Source organism: Bos mutus, chromosome 16 (genome assembly GCF_027580195.1).
Source record: "Bos mutus isolate GX-2022 chromosome 16, NWIPB_WYAK_1.1, whole genome shotgun sequence".
Taxonomy (NCBI): Eukaryota; Metazoa; Chordata; class Mammalia; order Artiodactyla; family Bovidae; genus Bos; species Bos mutus.
The window spans coordinates 7133821-7158299 of NC_091632.1; the positions used below are offsets into that span (position 1 = coordinate 7133821).

The 24479-nt window shown below is 47.7% G+C and overlaps 1 protein-coding gene across 7 annotated transcripts in view; it reads right to left on the bottom strand.

The window, feature by feature from the left end:
* Positions 1 to 2915: 2915 nt before the first annotated feature.
* The window catches only part of NR5A2 (nuclear receptor subfamily 5 group A member 2), a 128008-nt gene continuing 106444 nt past the window's right edge, over positions 2916 to 24479 (bottom strand). For all 7 annotated transcript variants that reach the window (XM_070384675.1, XM_005902056.3, XM_070384672.1 and 4 more), the window contains one exon: positions 2916 to 6127. In XM_070384675.1, the coding sequence (XP_070240776.1) occupies positions 5880 to 6127 (248 nt within the window). In that variant the 3' untranslated portion in view covers positions 2916 to 5879. The remainder of the gene's footprint in view (positions 6128 to 24479) is intronic.

The following is a 24479-nucleotide window of genomic DNA, read 5'->3' on the forward strand; positions in this document are numbered from 1 at the left end:
AGTTGGACACACTGAGCGACTGAACTGAACTGAATATTCCGTCGTATGTATGTACCACACCTTCATGATCCATTCCTCTGTCAATGGACATAGGTTGCTTCCATGTCTTGGCCATTGTAAACAGTGCTTCAGTGAACAATTAGGGTGTATATATCCTTTTGGATCATGTTTTTCTCCAGATATATGCCCAGGAGTGGGATTTCAGGGTCATATGGCAGCTTTATTTAAAGGCCATACTGCTCTCCATAGTGGCCGCACCAATTTACATTCCCACCAACAGTGCAGGAGGGTTCCCTTAAAGAAGCAGTTTTGAATGAATTTACAGAATTTTTCAAAAAGTTGTCCTTGCAAGGACACCTCCCATCTCCTCTTGGCTCTTTCTCACTGACTTGGTTCTGAAAACAATCTTAGACACAGTGGCCCAGGGAGGCTGGTCTGGGGACCACCGGACCTCCCGGGGAGTCCAGGGTCCGCCCCACACCGCCCTCAGCTCAGGAGGGGAGCAGGAGGGCCTGCAGTCTCCAGTCTGTTGGCTTCCTGATCATTTAGTGCCAAACTCATGTCAGGGATACTCAGCGATTAGTCTAATGACACCCCCTCCTTCCCTCCTTTCCAGCAACAATTAAACATGTGACGTTTCACAGACTGGCTCTAAGCTTTCCTGCAAACAAAACCACCACCACCGACTGATCTGAGTCACTGAATTATTAATTCCTCACTTAACATAAAACAAATGCCTGTGTGCAGCAGTTAAAGTCTTGCAGGAATATTTATTTTGAGTGACTAAACTATACACTTCCTGTTCGGCGTGCAGGAAAATTGGTCTTTATTATTCCAGGGAAATGTCAAGATCACTGAATGTCGGAGCATTTTGACCCACGTTGCGGAGAACAAACCCTCCACATGGTTCTCATAAAAATATACATCAGAGGTGGCTTCAAACCGAACGTCAAACTTCGTTAAAGGTACAAACCCCTTCAAAGTTACTGTGAATATCGAATATAACAATCAAATGCACATCAGCAAGAACCATTTCCCGCCCCCCGCCCCCCACCCCCAACCCTGCAACCCAGGGCTGGTTCATGCTGACGGACTCAGCAACTTTGTGAGAGTTATCCTAGGGGCTGGGAGTGAGGTCTCTGCTTATCAGAATCACCTTCACTGGCCGCTGGGCTGGGCTTTTTGAAAAACAGCCCCTCCACCAATTAAAAAAAAAAATGTATATAGCCTCTTATAAAAACATAAATGCACGATGCTGGATGCTTGGGGCTGGTGCACGGGGACGACCCAGAGGGATGGTGTGGGGAGGGAGGAGGGTTCAGGATGGGGAACACATGTATACTAATTAAATAATTTTCTATTAAAGAAAAAAAAAGAAAAGAAAAGTCCAAGGTAATAAATGCCATTCATGAGAAAAGGAAAAAAAAAAAGAAAAAAAAAATTAAAAAAAAATATGTTCTATGACTCCCTTGACCTGTGTGATGATTATCTGGGCGTATACATATGTAAAAGTTTCTGCACTTTTCTATGTGTTAAGTTATAGGTCACAAATGAACCTATGTACATATTTGTATGCATGAATGTAGACAATGTATGAATATATACATTTTTTTCATATTTCATGCAATGTCGGCATGAATTTTGTTAGTAAGAGGTTGACAAGGGAGATGTCTTTTGTGGGCCACTGTTTGCTGCTGCTAAGTCGCTTCAGTCATGTCCGACTCCGTTTGACCCTATAGACGGCAGCCCACCAGGCTCCCCTGTCCCTGGGTTTCTCCAGGCAAGAACATTGGAGTGGGTTGCCGTTTCCTTCTCCATCGCATGAAAGTGAAAAGTGAAGGTGAAGTCGCTCAGTCATGTATGACCCTCAGCGACCCCATGGACTGCAGCCCACCAGGCTCCTCCATCCATGGGATTTTCCAGGCAAGAGTACTGGAGTGGGGTGCCATTTCTTAGTTGATCAAAAATCTTAGCTCCATAATCAACTAGACCTTAGGTATGGCGTTCTGATTCTTTGGCATCCTTTGTGTGGGTAGTTGCTCAATGGCATCCAATTCTTTGTGATCCCATGGACTGTAGCCTGCCAGGCTCCTCTGCCCATGGGATTTTCCAGGCAAGAATACTGGAGTGGGGTGCCATTTTCTTCTCCAGGAGACTTTCCCCACCCAGGGATCAAACCCTCGTTGCTTACATCTCTGCACTGGCAGGTGGGTTCTTTACCACTGTGCCATCTGGATAATATCATTGATAAAATTTATATCAAATACCAATAACTTAGTACCAGATGCCTGACTTTGTCTAACATACCTTTTCCTTTTGAAGCAAATCCTAAGTGTCATCCTGGCCCAGAGACAAATGCAGTATTGTGTTTAAGGGCTTCTGAGTCTTGGATCCACAATTCCCACTGACTAACACATCACTCTGAGCAAGAAACTGTCAGGAAGAGGATGCTACCTCGTGAAGCTGATCTGTGGTTGTTCAGTCGCTCATCGTGTCTGACTCTTTGCGACCCCGTGGTCTGCGGCATGCCAGGCTTCCCTGTTCTTCGCCATCTCCTGGAGTTTGCACAAACTCGTGTCCATTGAGTCAGACTCTGGAGCTGATCCAAGGATCAACTGAATTGACCGAACACCTGGGGAAATGACTAGGGCACAGGGAGGGCTACAAAGACAGATACTATAGGATATTGCTGTCAGCTGTAACAGTGAGTGATGCAAAATGCTGTATTTTATGTATGGAGAGGTGATGCACAGGTTGAGTTCAATGCTTCATTTCCCACTGAGGACAGTGGGCCACCTGAGGCATGTCTGTGCATGTGGAAGTCTTCTGACTCCATTCCTAGTCAAGGATCTCAGTTACTTTAGATGCTTTAGAACCCTGTAGAATGAGGACACCATAAAAACTTTTAAAAATGATCAGGCTGGGCATATCAATATTTATTGAAATACTGAAAAAAAAATTCCATTTTGTTGAGAAATTCCTGGCAAGAACCAACATGACAATTTGATTTCACGGATACAGTTAAGTAACGTCAACGAGGAACTGACTTCACACTCTCGACATCGCGTGGATTCAAATCCAGGGGGCAGCAGAAGATCCGTAAGATAAATACCCAGATGTGACAGATTGTCTGTTTATAAACATAGACCAATGACAGTGAACCCGGCCAAGCCCTGAACCTCCATATCTGAGTCTGCCTTTCCTAGTAAATCCTACAGCTGATAAGGCAGAGGATAAGTCAGTGTCTGGCTGAAACCCAGTTACTGGCAGACACTAGAGAAAGTCTGCACGCGCCATGGACGCCAAGCAGCACTCTGTCGGCTTCTGTCCTTAGTGTCACCATCAGCGTGGCTGAAGTCTCTGTGTCCCCATCTTTCTAACTGTTCTCACGGTGTAATTTATTAGGTTAACAACACAATAATATGTGGCCTTGTTTAGATAAAATAGTCAGTGGGGAATACTGTACATTTAAAATAAAACTTGGACTTTTGGGATCGATATATTTGTTTTTGAAAAAAATTTTTTTTTTTTGCAATGTTAAGCACCCTCCAAACAACTATGTCCCAGATCTAGAAATCGTCTCATCCCGTGTTCCATATACAGTGATGGAGCCATCTCATAAACTGCCGACACTTTTCTCTTCCAACTTGGGGACAGTAAAGATGCTGCTCTATTTACTGCTTTGGGTATGGACTGATCAACTATTTTCCTGTTGTCCTTTGAGCCATGGAGACAACATAGGTGACCTCTGAGTGACGAGCTATGGACGCCCGGCTTAGCTATGGGTACCCTTCACTTGGACGTGTGTTAGAGGTGATTAATAAAAATAATAAAATAATCTTCTCTGTACTCACAGAAGTAATAACTAATATCTTTGGTATACAACTTACAACGCTTGGAAAGAAAACCAGATAAGACTCCACCCTTGTTAAATTTACTAGAAAACAGAGGGAGCTACAAGTCACATAATTTACAATAGACATTAAATAAACTACGGTAAGAACCATGAAGATTTACAGACATTTAATCAAGTGAATGATTTAAATTCATTAAGACGCCTCTCTGTCTCTGAACTATGTCCCACTAACTTGACATGCTACAATGAACCACAGATTTGGTTTCTTCAGCCTTGGCTCTATTTTAGACAAAGGCGAAACCAAGGAACAATAAATTAGCATCATAATTGTCTACAGTTGAACCTATGATATACAATATAAATAAACTATTCAAAAGCCAGAAACATTTATGAAAAAATTAAGGGACTAGGAGATACTTTCATGTTTTTACAGTTTCTACAAGTGATTGTGCCGCCAATAATCTCAAAAAAAAAAAAAAAATTAAAATCTAAATGAGATCCCCGTTTCTGATTTTAGTGTCTCACGACATACAATAACTAAGTACTGTTAAAAATAATTACCGATCAGAAAAATAACATTAAGAAATTGCTACTCCAGCTCTTTCGTCACATCACAGTCCCCCCCCGCCCCCCAGAGGCCCTAAGGAATGTAAACACTCTATTTCATTTGACTTTAAAGTATTAATACTTTATTTTAAACAAGTGTTGATCCACATCTGCTACCTTTGAGAATTGTGAAGTAAGGCAAGACTTCTGTATCTCTGGCATCGCCTGTTGATAATACTGACAGCGGGGTCTGGAGACTGTTTCGCAGTTCTCTGTCCTCCAGTATTTGTTCTATAGCAGACTTTGGTCTATAGAGTGACTCAGAAAGGTCACCATCACTCTCTTCCCTTCCCTACTGGGGAAGATTTGAAGCACATTGCTATCTTTCCAGGCTCACCGTTTCCTCTCTGCGTTCAGGGGATGATCAATTGCAACACGCCACTCATCGTGTGTGCTCACCCCCGCCTTGATTTTGCATAGCTTAACATGCTTCCGTGTTCTTTTTCTGTTCAGAACGGTGACTATTTGACATTCCAGCAAAATATGTTTCCTATTGTATTTTTTTAATGAACTACAAACCTTGATGGTTAAAAAGGCTGATGTATCCTAATAAGCCTTTCTGCTGGGATTTTTTATGAAATCCAGTAATGCTAAAGCTAAAGCTTTACAAGTTTGTAGTCGCTGCCCTTAATATTAATGAACGCTTGTAATAGGATCAGAAAAGGGACACTGCCTGCTTTTTTTTTTTTTCCCAAACATTATGAACACGTGACAAAACAATCCAGAACATAGTCAAAATGGCAAGCTCACATATCAATGGACTGTTCTTATTAGCTGTTGGCAGGTCTAAGATACAGACAGTCAAGAATAGGCTTTTCAAGGTTTGGTGGCGGAGCTCCTGGGGGGTGCAGCTGAGCACAGGTCCTCGCTACAGACTCCGGGATCCCAGGACAGAAGGTGCCGGGTCCTTGGAAGGAAGAGGAGAGGGCTGTTATCGGCGCAGCTGATGGATTCTTGAGGATGGTTCCAGTTCCGCTTTACCACGGAGGAATTCTGTAAGCTCAAATTCCCTGCCACGTAAGCCTAACGAATAGCACAGATCAGTTCCTAGATTTCTTCACAGCGGAGATCGGTTTCAATATACAGGAAAGCGTCTGTCCGTTTCCAGCCTGACACGGTGTTGGGGTCCGTCTGTGGGTTCAGTCGACTCCGTTCCAGTGTCTTTTGCACAGAACGCTCTGGGGATGTGACACATTTGATTCACAGTTTGCGATACAAATACCCTGATACATCATTTATTGGCCATTCAGCACTTGACTACTATGCCTTATTAAATTCAGTATCTTTAAACCAAGTGTTTAATTCATGTTGCTTGGAGCCATTCAGAGTATTTTTTTTTTCCCTTTCTTCCTGTTCTTCTCCTCCCCCACCCCACCCATCTCTGTGTTTTGTTGGGAGGCCGAGCCCGCGGCTGTGATCACGCTCGCTTTGCATGCAGCATCTCGATCAGCAGGTTGTTGTAGGGGACGTCTCCGTTCAGGTGCTTGTAGTACAGGTACTCCTCGGCCTGCATGCTGAGGGCCCGGATCTCCGGGAGGCGGAGCAGCAGCTGCCCGAACTTCTCCGTCTGCTGCGGGTAGTTGCACACCGTGTAATCCAGCAGGGCGGCGTTGACCTGCTCCTGAACGCCCTCCACCAGCTGGAAGTTCTCCAAGTTTTTGACATCTGGATTAAAAAAAAAAAACCACAATATTTCAATGGTGTTTTAATCCCTGTTTATAGCAGCCTGTTCAATTCAGGGTTGCATTTTTCCTCCTGACATTCAGCCCACCTGACGCCCCGCCAGACGGTCGGTCAGCCCCACTCATGGAGACTGCCTGAGCAGACGGTCACAAACGTGCTTTAGGACAATGTCCTGTGGAAATTCTGCCTGTGCCTCTGGTCAGCTAGACACCAGTGGGTTTTGAGCAAGGTCAGTTCTTTTCATATCTCACAAAAGAAAAGGTTTGAGGATTCCGAAAGTAGAAGGATCGTAATATATTGCCAGCAAATGAGTCCCCTGAGGAAGACTGATCTTAACCCAGTATATGACACGGTGCACGGAACTCTGTATTAATTTTTCTGACCCAAGGTGAAATCTGTGTCCAGGCTATGATGTAGTTAATTCTAATAAAAAGTGACAGGGTTCTTGTTTCTGTTTGACATTTTCTAAATGATTCTGAAAGCCTCTGACTTGTCTAGCCTATGCTAATGAACCATCTGGTACACTCCAGTGACTGCCAGCGGAGTTGTCGCTGCTGGGAACTCTCTAAAATATATGTCTTGGTGACTAATGATCTTTATCAAATGAAAGCTTCGTCCTTTAGGCAGAGTTCAAGCAGGATGGCCGGTGCCCTTTAACCTGAATGTGGTTTCTGCAGTTGATACTTTGCTTTTTTTTTTTTGATTTTCCCTTCTAGACACGAGCCATTCACACAGAGGAGATGGATTCAGACAATCCACCTGGCCTGACTCCTACGGATCCTCGCCCTGCAGGTCCTCATAATGTAGAGGAAGAGGGAAACAGAGTTGAAAGACAGATTGACACACACAGACACACAGACCCTGAGCCGGGGCAAGCGGTTATGGTGGGATTTCTCTCCTGGAGTTGGTTTATGTGAACTGTGCAACGTGTTCACGGTGTGTAGACAGACGTCTCTGGGAGAAATCTATAGACATGTGTGCACGTGTTTACGTACGTCATCTGTGCTAAGAAAGCAAACAGATGCAGGCACCTCTCCCTCTGCTTTGTCTTCTAATTGGACAAAAATAAATAAGAACGATTCCATAGAACACCAACTAATACCCTGGCTAAAAGGTTAAACGTACCAAACCCCGCTGAGTCACCAAGATGACTCATGTCCTGTGTATCTGCCACCGTACGTCGTGAGGCTGAGTCTGTACGCATGTGCACGGTCCCTTTGGTGTCTCTACACGCTGCGACAACAGGCTGCCTCACATGTGCTGTCGAAACGTGTCCAGGATGATTTCGGTGTTTACGTTTTGAGCCATAACTTTGCATTAAGCATGCTTCCCCAATTCCGTCCCCAAATCTCTGCCCCAAATTAAAAACAGTGGGGAATTAGTACCGAAATAGCGTGGGCACTGGTACGATCACATCTACTTCAAAGTGCAACAGGGGAGTCAAAAACACGCTATTACTTATTAACGAGATGCACAGACAGACAAATGCTACCTGATGAGGCGCCTCGCCTTCCAAGGTGCTGCCCACCGGACACGACACAGGTGGCACAACCACTAATAATGCGCTTTCCATCTATCGCATCTAAGACGGCTTAGAGCTCAAGTAAGATACTTACTAGTTATAGCCGGTTCAGAACTATAAGATGTAAACAACTGGAAATCCCCTGAATATGCCGTACCAAGACAGATGACAGAAAAACGCACGTTCATGTCAGCCTGGTTCTCTGCCACACTGTTCGAATTTCAGAGGCACACACCCTGGTTCCAGACATTGGTCCTTCCTAAAGCATCATGGCAGAGAACCAGTAATTCCAAAACAGTTCATCTGAATTCTGACCAGCTTCTTAGTGCTGCTTCTCTTTACCCTCCCGCTCAACCTAAAGAAAACATTTAAGCCTAAAACCTAAGGAATAATTTAGTTTTTTCTTTTATATACTACTAAGAAGTTGAAAGAAAAAAAAAAAGCAAATTCCAGTGTTATAGTGATTTTAACACAATCATAGGAAAAAAATCGAAGTATTATTTTATGCTACAATGACAGATATTGTCACAGCAAGAAAAGCTAACGAAAGTCACCAAGATTCATAGGGAGGATGCAGGAATTTGCACAGTATAAAACGCAAGATAAACGAATAATAGTCTTTTCAGAAAGTCGTTTTTGAAACCTTTTTTTGATAAACGTATTTTTTGAGAATAAGGTTCAACCTTCTGTGATAAATTATGCCACTCTCTTAATAAAAGCAAAACAAAACACACTGAACTGCTGAGAAACAGAAGACAAAGGACGGATCGTAAGTTCTGGTTAAATCACGTGCTCTCGTTACAGACAAACATTTGAAGTCTTCAGGTCTTTAGAATTCAATTAAGATACTTACTAGTTATATCTGGTTCAAAACTATAAGATGTAAACAACTGGAAATCCCTTGACTATGCTGTACCAAGACAGATGACAGAAAAATGCACGTTCATGTCAGCCTGGTTCTCTGCCACACTGTTCGAATTTCAGAGGTGCACACCCTGGTTCCAGATATTGGTCCTTCCTAAAGCATCAGGGCAGAGAACCAGCAGCAATGCGTTTTCCATCTATCTCAAACCCTAAAGTTTAAAAACACATGCAATTGTCCTTCTGAAGGAAAATCCCGTTTAACGTGTTTATCATTAACTATAACAGAAGTTACGTTGCTGGTTGTCCCAAAGGTACTACTTACTGCATGTCCACTCTGTTTCTATGTCTATACAGGCAGTTTGTAATTCAGTGGCAATGATTCTGATATTAAAGCTATGTAGTGGAAGAAAGAGAGAGAGAGAAAGAAAGGAAGGAAGGAAAGAAAGAAAAGCATTTTGACTGAGTTCCTCTCATCCACTGACCAAGAAGTTCCCAAATCACAGCTCCGGCTGATCTGTTTCAGCTCTGTGTCCCTCTCACAGCATCTTGTCCTCTTTTATTAACCGTCCATTTCCCCATGAAAACTTCCAGCATCTTGGGATCAGCACTATTATCTATTAGTCAAGGCCTCCCCAGAGATGTCTCCGATTGTTTGCTTTATATTTAGGTGTATTTGTCCAAAAATCGCTTAATTATAAAATGACCTATTATGTTAGCTGCTACATATTTTTTATGCTGTTGTGTGTGTGCTCAGTCCTGTCTGGCTCTCTGCGACCCCATGGACTGCAGCCTGTAAAGCTCCTCTGTCCGTGGGATTATCCCAGCAAGAATACCGGAGTGGGTTGACATTTCCTCCTCCAGAGGATCTTCCCATCCAGGGATCAAACCTGATTCTCCCGCATCTCCTTCAATGGCAGGCAGATTCTTTACCACTGAGCCACCTGGGAAATCCTTGAGCCGCTTTGTAGCTTCTAAGTTGATTTCCTTTCTTTTTCTAGCTTGACACTGGCTTTCAAAAATGGACTTATACATCTCTCCTTGAAGTAAAATAGTTTAAATGTAATAGTGTGTTCTACTCAAGAATCCAGTGGTGAGCCTTTTTATGATCTGAATAACCAAGGCTCAGTTCACGTGTTCTGACAACGGGGGTCAGTTGTGCTCTAGGGAGAACGTGCCCACGCCTTCTCGTCTTTCCCGTCCGACAGGCAGAACTTGGCGTTTCCACGTGGAGAATGTAAACTGGTGCAGCCATTGTGGAAGACAGCATGGAGGCTTCTCAAAAAACTAAAATGCAGCTGCCATATGACCCGGAAATTCCACTCCTGGGTATGTACTTGCAGAAAATGAAAACAATAATTGGAAAAGACACACACACCCCAATGTTCATAGCAGCACTCTTTACAATATTGAGATGTGGAAGCAACCTCGGGGTCCATCAACAGACGACAAAGAAGGTCATGAGTGCAAGCAAACGCTGGGAGATGGTGAAGGACAGGGAAGCCTGGTATGCTGTAGTTCACAGGGTTGCAAAGAGTCGGACATGGCTGAGTGACTGAACAACATACATATATATACATATATATATACATATATGTATATATATATGTATAATGGAACACTTTGCCAACAATGGTCCATCTAGTCAAGGCTATGGTTTTTCCAGCAGTCAAGTATGGCTGTGAGAGTTGGACCATAAAGCAACCTGAGTACCAAAGAATTGATGCTTTTGAACTGTGGTGTTGGAGAAGACTCTTGAGAGTCCCTTGGACTGTTAGGAGATCAAACCAGTCAATCCTAAAGGAAATCAGTCCCGAATATTCATTGGAAGGACTGATGCTGAAGCTGAAACTCCAATACTATGGCCACCTGATGCAAAGAGCTGACTCATTGGGAAACACCCTGATACTGGAAAGACTGAAGGCAGGAGGAGAAGGGGACGATAGAGGATGAGATGGTTGGATGGAATCACTGACTCGATGGACATGGGTTTGAGCAAGTTCTGGGAGTTGGTGATGGACAAGGAAGCCTGGTGTGCTGCCGTCCATGGGGTCGCAGAGAGTTGGACATGACTGAGCAACTGAACTGAAGTGAAGAATGGAACACTGCCCAGCTATAAAGAACGAGATTCTGCCATCTGCAAGAACATGGCTAGACTTGGAGGGCATTATTCTCAGTGAAGTAAGTCAGACAGAGAGAGACACACACTGCGGTATCACTTATCCGTGGGATCTAAAACATGGCAGACCAGTGAATGTAACACCAACCAAGAGAAAGACTTGCAGATGCGGAGAACCAGCTGGTGCTACCAGTGGGGAGAGGGACACGGGAGGGCCGAGACACACCCTACAACACAGGAGCACAGCCAGATGTTACACTAACAGTAACTAGGATGGAACATAGCCTTCAGAAACTGTGAACTCAAAAAAGCAAGCAAGCAGAGACGAAAAGCGCCTCAACGCAGTGCCACCACGTCTCCGAAGACCTGGAACTTTCTCTTTCACGCGGGTCACTTGTGTGCACCTTACAGGAAGAGACCAGATTTAACTGTGCCCGTGGAATTCATTTTTAGGCTAATTCATGCCCTGTCCTAAAAAACTAAACGTGAAATACCTTTAAAACGCTAATCATTTTCTCTGTGATGCCGCCTTACCAATCAAGCCCCACTCTACAAGTAACGAATGGGTGCTGGCATGCCTCGGGGGTCTTAACTCACCTCTAGCAGGAGTCCGTAACGCTGGAAGTTCATGAATGAACTGATAGCTAATTATATGAGAAAGCAAAATTTGGACAAATTATTCCATGTTCTGGGGTCCTTGGAAATCTGCTTTTTGGGATTTGGTCTTCAGTTCCCAGATGAAAGAGCCTTGCCCCACACGTGGGTTTGAGGAGACCCAGCTGGGGGAGATCGACAGGAGACCAAAATCCGCCGCCAGCTCTTCTGGGGCGTCACGCCGGATCCCTGAGCCTCCTGCGTTTGGCACGCTACACGTTTCTTTGAAACTGATGTAAGCTTCATCTTAATACAATTTAGAAACGCAAGTTAATGAACCCCATCATTACAAATTCTGAGTCGGAAACAGTACGTAAACAGGCAGAGGCACCCCCGACCCTTTCTCCCCCGCCTTTAAATTTTGATGACCGGCAAAAAAGCATTTTCAGCTTCTCGTCTAAGTATCAATCTCCCATCATCTATTCCACTTTACTCACTCAGGGACTAATTACCAACTAGTTATATGGAGCAGCCTGACGATCAGCTCACAGTGGGGGCCCAGAGTCTCTTCCATCCTTATTGGAAAGTAAACCCTTAGGTCTTCTTGAATACATTACAGCTGGCTTTTTGGTCGCACACAGCTTTTAGCCTCCTTCTGAAGCTAAAGACGCCGGTTTCTGCCGCCCTGGTCTCTGCCACATGGCACGGCTCCCGTACAGCATGCTCTTTTGGGAGACTGGTTCTCTGCAGAGCAAGGGGGCTGGGGGCTGGGGGGCTCAAACGGCCGGAGAATATAATTATCTTTGTTAACTTTCCACACATTGGGGGAAAAAAAGAAATCTCATCCAGTCCTTTCAAAGATACAAAAGTGGGGGGAAGAGGTACCACTTCGCATCCGGAGAATACTGCTTCCCCTTGAGGCTTCTGGAGGGCTACCTCTAAACTGGCTCGCGACTTGTCCCTCGAAGACTGAACTGAACTGAAGTCCTTTATCTAAATCTCTGTATGTGTGCACATGTGTATGATTATTAGCCACGAACTATTCGTAGTGACTGGAACAACAGAATAAGAAAATCCAAGTCTTTGGCGGGAACTGCATGTAAAAATGTGGGCATACAGGATATGTATTATTTTTGTACATAGAAATGAGCCTGTACAACTTGCTCAGTTCAGTTCAGTCGCTCAGTTGTGTCCGAGTCTTTGCGACCCCATGGACTGCAGCACGCCAGGCCTCCCTGTCCATCACCAGCTCCTGGAGTTTACCCAAACTCATGTCCATCACGTCGGTGATGCCATCCAACCATCCCGTCGTCTGTCGTCCCCTTCTGCTCCCGCCTTCAATCTTTCCCAGCATCAGGGTCTTTTCAAATGAGTCAGCTCCTCCCATCAGGTGGCCAAAGTATTAGAACTTCAGCATCAGACCTTCCAATGAATATTCAGGACTGACTTCCTTTAGGATGGACTGGTTGGATCTCCTTACAACTAGCTGGTGCTTTATAAATGACAAAGCACACGACAGTGCTTTACTACTTCACACTTTATGTATACACCGTCTATGAATTCATTCATTCATTCATTCAGCCGTGCGTGAGATGATGGAGATATAGGAATAAAAGACAGACTCTGGGTCAAGTGCTAGACACAAACAGTGGGTGCCCCAGGCACACACAGAGCCGAGGGGCAAGAGAGTGCTCGGGGGAGGTGACGTCTGAGAGCTTTCGAGAAACGAGGCAGAGAGAGCTGAGCATCATGGGGAAGTGAGAGGAGCAAGCTGCACTCAGAGCCCCAGAGACAGGGAATGGGTCCCCGGAACAGCTCAGCTTCTGTGAAGGGCTGCGGGGGGCAGGGAGTGGGCACGGCGGCGGGAGCGGGTACAGAAGGGTGGACTGTAAAGTTTGGGGTGGGGGGTGCTATACAAAGAGTCTGTCTTTTGTTCTGGAAGCTACACAGAAGCATTGCAAGATGTGAAGGAAGGAAGGGCGCGGTCAGCTCTCTGAGTGGTTAACAGCGGGTGTGTGCAGGACCACAGTGGCAAGCTCGGTGGCCACAGCAGTGGGGATGCGCGTGAGGGTCATCCAGGCAGTCACGCCACAGGGCGTGCCGGCCCCGGGTTATTCCGGAGTGGGAGAGGGCAGAGGCCCTGGCTGGTGGTCTGGGTGTCCGTCCAGGGGGAGAGTGGTGGGCACCTCCACCCCTGCCCCCCGGCAGAAGGAGAGGACGAGGCGCAGGACGTGGTGAGTCCAGGGGCAGGTGGGCGTCCCCAGGGATGCAGGGCGAACGGCTGGAGATGGGGGAGGGGGCGGTCCAGGCTCAGCAGGGAAGCTGGACTGGTGTCCAGAGGCGGGAGCCATCAGTGGGCAGTGAGGATGAAACCCCAGGAGTCGGGGGAGTGTGTGGAGAGAGACGAGAAGGAGCCGGGGCTGGGAGCTGGGAGACTACCAACTCGCCAAGGATTCTCTCGTGAGAAGGCATTGTGGGTTACGAGATTTAGACTCGGAAAGATTAAATAGCTTTTCCACGATTTCTAAGTTAAGGACAGACCCAGAGAATGCGGGAGTGGCTAACATTCGGCCGCATTAGTCAACCTGCAGAGGAGGTTTTCACAGACCTCTTAAGACTGGGAATGTGTCACACAGCCCCAGGTTCCTGCCACCTAAGGGGTTTCGGAATGGGACGTACCGGGTGGTCCAGTAGCTCAGCTTCTAAAGGGTCTCAAGGTCTGTGAATGAACAGTTTTCAGAGAACGTGAGTGAAGTCACGTACCCCTGACACCCATACTGACGCATGTAAGTTGCTTCAGTCATGTCCAACTCTTCGTGACCCCATGCACTGCAGCCCGCCAGGCTCCTCTGTCCACGGAATTCTCCAGGCAAGAATCCTGGAGTGGGTTGCATTTCCTTCTCCAGGGGGTCTTCAGGACCCAGGGATCCAACCAGCGTCTGTCATGTCTCCTGTACTGACAGGTGGGCTCTTTAACACTAGCCCATATCTATGCATTAGACACCTTAGTCGTCGTAATGCCCCAGGTCATGGTCATAAACAGTCGCAGTGACACTGAGCAGAGACCAGAGTCATCAGTACCCTCCTGGAGGGCTTTTCTGCGCACCAGCCCTTGACATCGGGGCTGTTTCATGGACAAATCAGTCTCTCTGATGTTTTCCAAAATCAGAGAAAGGTAGAGGATTCCTTGCACATTTATCCCATTCTCAATCACAAAGAATATTCAGGAAAACATGGCCAAGCCCTAAGTTTCAGTTAGAGACTTACTTTCCACTCTCTTTTCTTAATTTTGAAGTGCAATTTCCCCAAACATGTATGACACTTCACAAAAAGCAGTGCCTCCCGGGGTTGCCGAAAGCGCAGGCTCAGGAAGCGCCGCTGCATAAAGAACGTCCCCTGCGGGGGCCACGCGTGTGTCAGCTCTGCGTTCAGAGTTTGTCCCCCCTAACGGGCAGCAGCTTTTTCCCCAACGGAAAAGAACACCGCGCCCTAACCAAACATCATGCTTCTGGCCCCGACCCTGTCTCTAACTCTGAGATCACGGGCGCGTCGGTCTCTGGGGCCCTGAGTCTCCTGGTCCCTGAAGGGCAAGGGCTGCACCTGACCATCTCCCATCGCCCCAGCCCTAAGAGTCCACAGCTGTGTGACTATGAGTCCAAGCTTTGAAGGAAGGCGCTGGATTCGCGCCGTGAACACAAGTAGTGACGTGTATCTCTCTGCGCCCGCCTGGTCAGCTGCGTTTTCACTCAACTGTCCGGGCTTGGCTTTGATTCCCCGAGATGGTTTTGGGCTTGAATCGCAAATTATTTCAAACTCTGTTTAGTAGGCAGCAGAAAGTGGACACAATGTCCGTTAGGAAAACGGCGCCTGAACCGATGTACATCCACGTGGCAACCCCTTTACAAGGGGGAGGAGAGTAGTTTTGTGTGGACTTGACCACAAAGCTCACAGACGGTGCAAAGCGGGCTGCGGGGTGCTGACCCAGGTCAGGCAGCCTGGTCGGGAATCTACAGAGTATAGACCAATTGAGTAAATGGTCTATTTAATGGCTATTTAAATGGCTATTTAAATGACTATTTAAATGGCTTCATTTAAATAGTCAAAGCAAACACTATTCTGGGGACTTCCTTGGTGGCGCGGTGGGTAAGAATCCACTAGCCAGTGCAGGGGACGCGGCTCAGGCCCTGGTCCAGGAAGATCCCATGTGCCTGGGAGCAGCTAAGCCTTTGCGTCACGACTACCAAGCCCTCGAGCCCAGGGCCCCGCGCTCCGCACGGAGAGAAGCCACTGCAACGAGGAGCCTGCGCAAAGAACGGGCCCTGCTCGCTGCAGCTAGAGAGCGCCCGCGCCAGCAATGGAGACCCAGCGCAGCCAAAACACACCACTGTTCCCCTGAGCTCGTGCACATTCCCTTCTCAGAACAGCGCGACATCCTCGTCCCGGTCTAACCCCGAACTCACGTCTCTGCCAGGCTCCTCTCCGGACATGCTGGTCTCATCGCTTGCTCCTGACTTAGGACCTCACACGTGCTGTTCCCACAGTCCGGATGGTTCTTCTCGATCCTGTGGACTTTTTCCAGGAAATTCAGAAACTCAGAACACCCCAGTTTCTGCTCACACGTCACCCCCTCAGGACGCCTCTGCTGACAACTTTTTCTAAAACAGCTCTGCCTCCCTATCAAATCACTTTGGCCCTTCCTTCTGCCTTACTTTTCCTTAAAAATATTTACAATGTTTGCAAGAGTTGTGTGTACATCCATACGCAGAGGCCGCAGTGCCTGTTAATGGGTAAAGGAATAAAAAGCAGGGTCTGTAGATTCAGTGAAACAGTGACCGCTTAGGAAGGAGGGTCATTCTGACAAGGGCACGACATGGGGGAACCTTGAGGACACCGCGCCGGGTGCAGGAGGCCAGTCACAAAGGGACAGATAGCGCAGGCCTCCTCGGGGCTGCCAGGGCCCGGGGGACGGCGGGTCGGGGTGTCTGGCGGGTTCAGAGTTCTGCAAAGTGGAAGGACTTCGGGACGCTGACTGGACACCAGTGTACATCCACTTCACATCCTTGAACTGCCCACTTAAAAATGGCGAAGGTGAGAAAGTTTATGCTCCGTAGACAGACGTGTGGTTGCCAAGGGCGAAGGACGGATCAGGAGTTTGGGGTTAGCAGATGGATAAGCGAGGTCCTACTGCCGAGCACAGGGAGCTGTATTCAAAGCCCTGTGTAGACCACAGTGGAAAAGACAATGAAAAACACGCATGTAAGAACACACGCACAACTGAGCTGCTCTGCTGTATGGCAGACTTTAACACAGCCTTGTTAACACAACTGTAATTCGATGAAAAACAAGAAATTTTATGTGCTGTGTATTTCACCACAATTAAACTCTGAAAACTGTACTGTCCGTGTGGTGTTTGAACATAATAAAACAACGACCGGAGAACCACCGCTCTGCAGAACCAGACCATCCCCGACGCTGTCCAGGCCACTGGCATTGTGTGTTCCTTCCACGGACCAGATGCCCGCAGCTGAAGGGGGACTGCTACCCGTTCTGCGCTTCCCCTTCGCTCACATCCTTACGCTGCGCCTTCCTGTTGATGCCGCGTGACGACTTCTCAGGATACAGTTACTTGTCTAATTCTACATTAAGTGTTTACCTGATCTCTAAGCTTGCCTGTCGCCCTCACGAGGCGCGCTGTGAAGGCGGGGACACCCGGGCCGGGGGCAGCACACGGGACGCCCTCCCCGACACGGAAGGGGTGACTGCAGAGTACGTACACTTCCTGCCTTGACGCTGTGTGGCCCTAAACCCAAGTACTTCCTTCTTCCTCTTTTGTCCTTTGACACATTGTTTGTGCTTCCACATCAAATTCACGCCAGACTGTGTTTCTCTTTCGTGTAGAACCGTTTCACGATCAGAAGCAAAAAGCACCAACCACACTGTGCACTGTGCTTTCTAGGGACACAGATTCTGAACCGGGTGCTGGCTGTGTGCCCTGACAGCAGTGCCAGGCCCGCCGGCTTCCCCGGGCTCCTCCGCACCTTCCGTGTGTAGAGCACTTACTTCCTCTGCCGGGGTTCCACCTTCGCCGTGTGCTCAAGGCCCAGGACGACGGCTCCCGGGCGTGACTTAGTAGATCCAACCGCTTCTGGACCTTCTCGCTTCTGCACCTCCTGCCCGAATGGCGAGTGGGCATCACAGGCTCAGGTGGTAACATCGCCCTCCATTCCCTGGGTACCCAAGCCTGCTCTCTGCCTCCGGATTTCCCTGTTCTGATCACCAGCCAACGTCCCCAGGCCTCGGCCCAGACAGCCTGGCCTCCAGGGGGCCTCTCCAATCCCATCTCTGTGGACTGTGCTGTTTGCCCATCGCAGGGGGCATCTGGCACCATCTGGTCACCTACCTGTCAATCGTGGCGATGGGATGTTGACCTTGGCAATAGCCACCCTTCCCCCATCCTACCACGGGGCCTGGGCAAAGTCAGAGCCCCCTTCACACTCAGCGAATGGACACATTCTCACGTTAGTGCACACATCCCTCTTCGCCTTGCTGTGTCTGAAGTCCCTCTAAACACGTCTGATCGGACCCCCTAACCCACAGCCCATGTCCTGCCTCCCCTGCTGGTCTGCCTCCTCGGGGAAGGCAAGACGCCCAGCACAGACCTGAGGAGACTCGCCGCTTGGAACCAAGCTCCCACGAGCAGGAACCATGTGCCGACTAACTCCCTAAGAAGGGCCTGCTAACCCCGCCGGAGCCAGAGCCCCGGCGACTAGAGCCCTAGGCGCCTTCAGAGCTCCTCACGGCGTGAAGTCACCACCAACCTCAGATACAACAGCAGGACACCTTCCTACTGTTCGGCTCTGGAAAAAGAGATGAAACTGAGCTCGGTGAACTTCAGAAGGAAAAGCATTTGGTTTGCCTGGTATAGTGAAGCGGTACGTCATCTGAGGATGTTGAGAAAAGCCTGTCTGGGCACTGTGAGCCAAGTCCTGACCACTGCTGACAGAGGGCATTCATTCTTTCCTTCTCTACACACATTTGCAGCGTGTTTTCCGGAATGCTAGGGGATAAAAACGCGGAAGGAAGGCCATACTACAGGGGTTTTAAGACCAAGAATTGAAGCAGGTTGTAATGTTTATCAAGTTAAATGCATGCAGAATGAAAGGCAAAAAAAGAGAAAAATCTCTGACTGGGAATTAACGGAGTAGTTTGAACCAGGAAACAGAACTGAAAGAGGCACAGGATAGAACAATTTTCTGGTCTCCTCCTAAATTTCAAATGAAACCGTGTGTCAGACGGACTTAATCCTTAGGGCAAACGCATACGGTGCTTGGTAAACAGGAACTACTTCTAGCTGGAGCGGCCCTGGCCAGCCAGCCTTGGCAGCCTCTGTCCTTACCTTGTTATAAAGACCGTCTGTCTGCTCGGAAGACGTCCACATGCACGAAAACCTGTCCGCCTTCAGAGCAGAGCTCCTCCCCCCACTCTCGTAGTCACGGCCCAGAATAGGTTTTGACTCACAAGTTTGCAGTTTTGATTTTGACTCAGGAATTTCTGTGGTTTTGGCCAAGTTTTCTTACTCTCTTCGAGTAAGGTTATGGTCTTCAGTTTGTTCAGGTGGCAAGTCAAGCCTATGAATAAACCAACGTTATCATATGAAAGAGAATTAAACAGGCAGATCCAAGTGGGGATATATTAAGCCAAATTTAAGCTCCAGTTGTTGAATTTAGCCCGGGCTTGCTGTCTGGTTTGCCTGGGGATAAATTCAGCTTTCCAGCTAATCGAATGAAGAAAACCGCCTCAGGTATGATAAAATTTACAAGAGAGCGCTGTCCAACCGTTCTTGTTAAAAATATTAGCTTAAAGGCATTCTTATCGTCTTTGGGATGAAGACCATATTTGCATTTAATGATCTGGTTTCAAACTTTTATGAACTTGGAACCAATATTAGCTTAGCCAATTAAAATCTTATTTGGAGGGAGAGTGAGGGGTAAAAAGCCCGACCTACTCAGCTCTGGTTAGTGTTTTAGAACTTGCCTATGAACTCTCGAAGAGGTTATTTCTAAGAGAAAAAATAAAGGGGAGGGTAACATTTCAGAATATAAATGTACATTTAGTAAACAATGTTATATTCACAATACGCAATTGACTTGAAGCTTTTCTGCACATTAGAGCCTTGGTCCAGAAGACAAAAGATGTAATCTTCCAGATATTTCCACCGTACAATCAATACTCCTTCATAATTCAGCATTTGAAAGAAATGCTTTTTCTCTAAACTGCTGTTAGTCCACAGGCCACAGGGTGGTTGCAGGGCCAGGGGCGGCCTGCTCCCCGTCCAGACCCGTTCCAGCCTGCTTTCTATCCTCCAGGCCCGGGAGGAGGCAGACGGGCCAGGGGTGCGAACGGCTGAGGGTCCACGGGGAGAAGGAGCCGACTGCAAACTAAAGGGTGGGCGGAAATGTTGGAAAAAGGCATTCAGAATCCTCCCCCAGATAAGCAGTTTATTCCGTATAAATTGCAGCACGCAGACCTCAGGGCCCCTGGCTGATTGGTCAGGAACCTCACGGACTCTCCCAGGGCACCACATCCACGAGCAGTCCGGGGTCAGAAACACGAGTGTCCCCGCTGCCCAGCTGTGGTCCACTCCCCGGCTGACGGCCGTGGCCCTGGGGACATCACGGCCGTGGCCCAGCTTCAGTGTCCCCAGTGGCATCTGGGACGAGACAGAAACGAATCAGACACCCCGGGACCAGTTCTCCTCTCACTCATTTCAACAGAAACCAAGACGTGAATGGAACACACACGTCATTTGGAAGAATAAGCACCGGTTATTTCAAAAGGATGAAACCCATGACAGTTAAGCCAATACAAGACCATGTGACGAGGTAAGGAATTCTGCCTCCCGAGCAGCCAGAAATAAGGACTGAGAACCTCCACTGCTATTCATGGTTGGTTCCCGAATGAAGACTCAGCAAGTTGATCAGATCGGATCAGATCAGTCGCTCAGTCCTGTCCAACTCTTTGCGACCCCATGAATCGTGGCATGCCAGGCCTCCCTGTCTATCACAAACTCCCGGAGTTCACTCAGACTCACGTCCATCGAGTCAGTGATGCCATCCAGCCATCTCATCCTCTGTCGTCCCCTTCTCCTCTTGCCCCCAATCCCTCCCAGCATCAGAGTCTTTTCTAATGAGTCAACTCTTCGCATGAGGTGGCCAAAGTACTGGAGTTTCAGCTTTAGCATCATTCCTTCCAAAGAAATGCCAGGGCTGATCTCCTTCAGAATGGACTGGTTGGATCTCCTTGCAGTCCAAGGGACTCTCAAGAGTCTTCTCCAACACCACAGTTCAAAAGCATCAATTCTTCAGCGCTCAGAGGCTGTATTTGGGCTTTATGTTTGATAAGAAGTTTAAAAGATGCCTTTCCGTTTCACAGGGCTTCGCTTGTAGCTCAGTCAGTAAAGAATCTGCCGTGGTGCAGGAGACCTGGGTTCGATCCCTGGGTTTGGAAGTTCCCCTGGAGAAGGAAATGGCAACCCACTCCAGTATCCTTGCCTGGAAAATCTCATGGACAGAGGAGCCTGGTGGACTGCAGTTCATGGGCTCGCAAAGAGTCGGGTACGACTGAGTGACTAACACTTTTTGTTTCACAGTGTAAATATCTTAATTCATGAGAAATAAATTCTATCTGAAACCAGCAGCAGAATCAGAAATTCAAGGAATTAAAAGCACTATTGGGACTTCCCTGGTGGTCGGGCGGTTAAGAATCTGCCGTGCAACGCAGGGGCTGTGGGTTCGATCCCCAGTCGGGGAACTAAGATCCCACACGCTTTGAGGCAACAAAGCCTATGAGCTCTAGAGTCCTCGGCTCTGCAACTAGAGAAAGCCCAGCACCGCAAGGAAGACCCAGCGCAGACAAAAAACCCCAAAAAACCTACTATTAATGTGTCATCTACTTTAAAACCCAATTTTAAAATGTTAAAGGCGTTCTGTAAGGCATTTTATGAAATGTAGGCCCGTCACGTTTTACAGTCTCTGAAGATGAAGTACTTGTTTTGCTCTTTGACGTTTTACCACAGCCTTTCTGTCTACTCTAGCTCCCCCTGCAGCACTTGGGGCTCCCCCATCACCCGTCTTCTGAGACACCAGGGCGAATGCAAGGGCTGGAAGGAAAACGGGGGATTTTTTAAATGCTGCACCTGGTGCCTCCAGTCCTCTCCTCACAGGACCCCACCCTCCTGCGTTGACCGCTATTTTAGAGGAAGCATCGGAGTGAGGTCCCCAAACGGCATTTCTTTAATTGCATGTGAACTCAGCTTCCTGTTGAATTGTTAGGAATTAGTGAGGTTTCTTGTGGTTTGCATGTTCTGTTTTCCACCTGTACTAAAAATGCTTGCAACCCTCGGTCCATACGAGAACTGTTATTTATATACATCTGATCAAGATAGCCAAGGTTTCTCTTTAGTTTGTAGGATTAAAATAAAACTACCCTTCAAGAGCTAGATATACTTGCTACTTAGCATTACATCATTTTCCTCAGCTTATTAAAATTCTACTCAATAAGATCAGAGGTTGAATGAAGGGGGGAAAAATCATTCAGTTGACCGATACATATCAGAATCATTTGATATAAAAAGAAAAGAGAGGTCTTTGGGGTGAGAACCAGGGAGGAAGGGATACTGACTACCTAACAAGATCACTGAAGACAAATACTTATCAATTGTTTGGATATAAATTAATAATTCACCCAACTGCTTAGGGATATGTATCTGTTAGTGAAAGACAGAAAATCCATCACCAGTTTGTTTTCTGTTTAATGATGCGAACTTTTCAGGGACTTCCCTGGTGGCCCAGTGAAGAGTGTGCCTTCCAATGCAGGGGACTCGGGTTCCACCCCTGGTCAGGGAACTAGGATCCCATGTGCAGCGAGGCAGCTACACTCGTGCACCACAACTCTGGACCTGTGTTCCGCAACCAGAGAAAGCCTGTGCGCTGCAATGAAGACCCAGTGAAAAAATAGAAAGAAGAAAGAAGGAGAAGAAGAACTTTTAAGAGCCTGAAACACTGGCAAAGGAAGCTCTCCGCCCCCCTCTCTGTGACTGTGGATTTGCTGAGACAGTGATAGGGCTGGTATCACAACACTCACATCTGACCGTATCTGTTCTGGGAAGTGTTGTGCTCAACTCTAAGCCTGCAGAGCAAGGCAATGAGGAAGAGGTGGTCACCTCACCTTTCCCCACTGGGTATCACGGATGTCAGAGTCAATAGACATTGGTGCCCCTGAGGCTGAATTACAGCCAATGCTTGAGTATTTAGGGGAATAATTGGTCTGTGTGTTTCCACAGCTGGGAAAAAGTTAAAGAGGTGATCTTAAATCTGTGAACATCTCACTGGTCAAATGATCTTGGAACGAGGAAACGGCACCAGGTCTCAGGTTCCTCTTCTTTGCAATGAATTCCAACGGTGATTCCACGAGGCGGGACACCCCCTGTAAGGCTGTAAGCTACCTTCAGTCATTTCACCCACAGTGATGACTTCGCTGCTGTGAAACATCTCCAGCGCAGAGAAGGCTCTTCCTGCACCCGGAGCCGGAGAAGGCAATGGCACCCCACTCCAGTACTCTTGCCTGGAAAATCCCATGGATGGAGGAGCCTGGTAGACTGCAGTCCATGGGGTCTCGAAGAGTCGGACACGACCGAGCGACTTCACTTTCACTTTTCACTTTCATGCATTGAGAAGGAAATGGCACCCCACTCCAGTGTTGCCTGGAGAATCCCAGGGATGGGGAAGCCTGGTGGGCTGCGGTCTATGGGGTCACAGAGTCGGACACGACTGAAGTGACTTAGAAGCAGCAGCACCTGGAGCGGCTCTGATAAGAGTCAGGGTCAGCGGGGATGACGCCGCACTGCCCAACCTCTGCTCTGCGCTCATCCGCACGGCGAGGGGGCTGCTCCCGGGGCCCCAAGGAGCCTGGGGTGAGAAACCGTGGTGTCTCACAGGCGCTTCCAACCTTAAGTGGGTGTCCAGCATGTGACAAAGCACTGGATACGCCTTGCCCGTGCCTGGCGGTGGCCCAGGGACCCGACCCACGACAAGTTCAAGGGCAGCTCCAGACCACTCTCGGAGATGTGGCTGGTATTAGCAACAAGTCTCATCTTGCGCAGCAGGATTGAAGTAACTGTTTAAGACTCGATTTGTGGAAATCTGCGGACTTTGTGTTGTCCTTCATTAACAGAAAACTGGGAACATTTTTTAAATTCCCACGCAGTAGATCACAAACAGCAAACTTGGAGTTGACCTGGCCGTGACCAAAGGTAACAGTGACTGTGGAATCAGGGAAGGTCTCTCAGGGGTGAGCGCGCTGTGGTTACTCTCCAGCTGTGAAGGAACATGGGCTTCCCTGGTGGCTCAGCTGGCAAAGAATCCGCCTCAGTGCAGGAGACCTGGGTTTGATTCCTGGGCTGGGAAGATCCCCTGGAGAAGGGCATGGCAACCCACTCCAGCATTCTGGCCTGGAGAATCTCTATGGACGGAGGATCCTGGTGGGCTACAGTCCACAGGGTTGCGAAGAGCTGGACATGACTGAGTGACTAAGCACTGAAGCACTGTGAAGAAACAAGGACGCTTCCATTCCCTATATTTTAAAGAAACACTTCTACAAAGCATCAAGCGCATCTCAAAAAAAAAAAAAAAAAGAAAAGAAAAATCTCCAGATGCTTGACATTTATGGATAGAAATGTTTCTTTTAAAAAGGCATAAACCTTAGATTGTGTGAGAACAGAGCAACTGTTTACATTCACTATTTCAAAGCAAATAAATCCCTCACCATCTAATCAAGACCAGTTCTTATTTCTCCGATTAAAACAAAGTCCTGGCAGAAAGGAAGTCCACTGGATGTATGCAAATAAATACATTTTAACAGCCGTCTGAGCATTTTTAGCTTGTAAGGGGGTGGAGGTTGTATGTTTATGATGAATGGCCTATTAACCAATAATGTCAGCAAATTTCTTAAGTGTCTATCTGTGTTCGCGCTCTCTCATTCAAGGCTTCAGACACTCCAGTGGGTTGATGGTGTGCTTGTCATCTGTATTCTTTTACTTGGTGCTAGTTGGTGGCAGAACTGGGAGCTGGATTAGTTTCCAGTCTGCCCTCCGGGCCTTGACTCACGCTCACCTTCCGTTCCTGGGAGCCTCGGTCGTCGGTGGGAGTGGACACGCGGGACGAAGCTCCCCCCACCCTCCT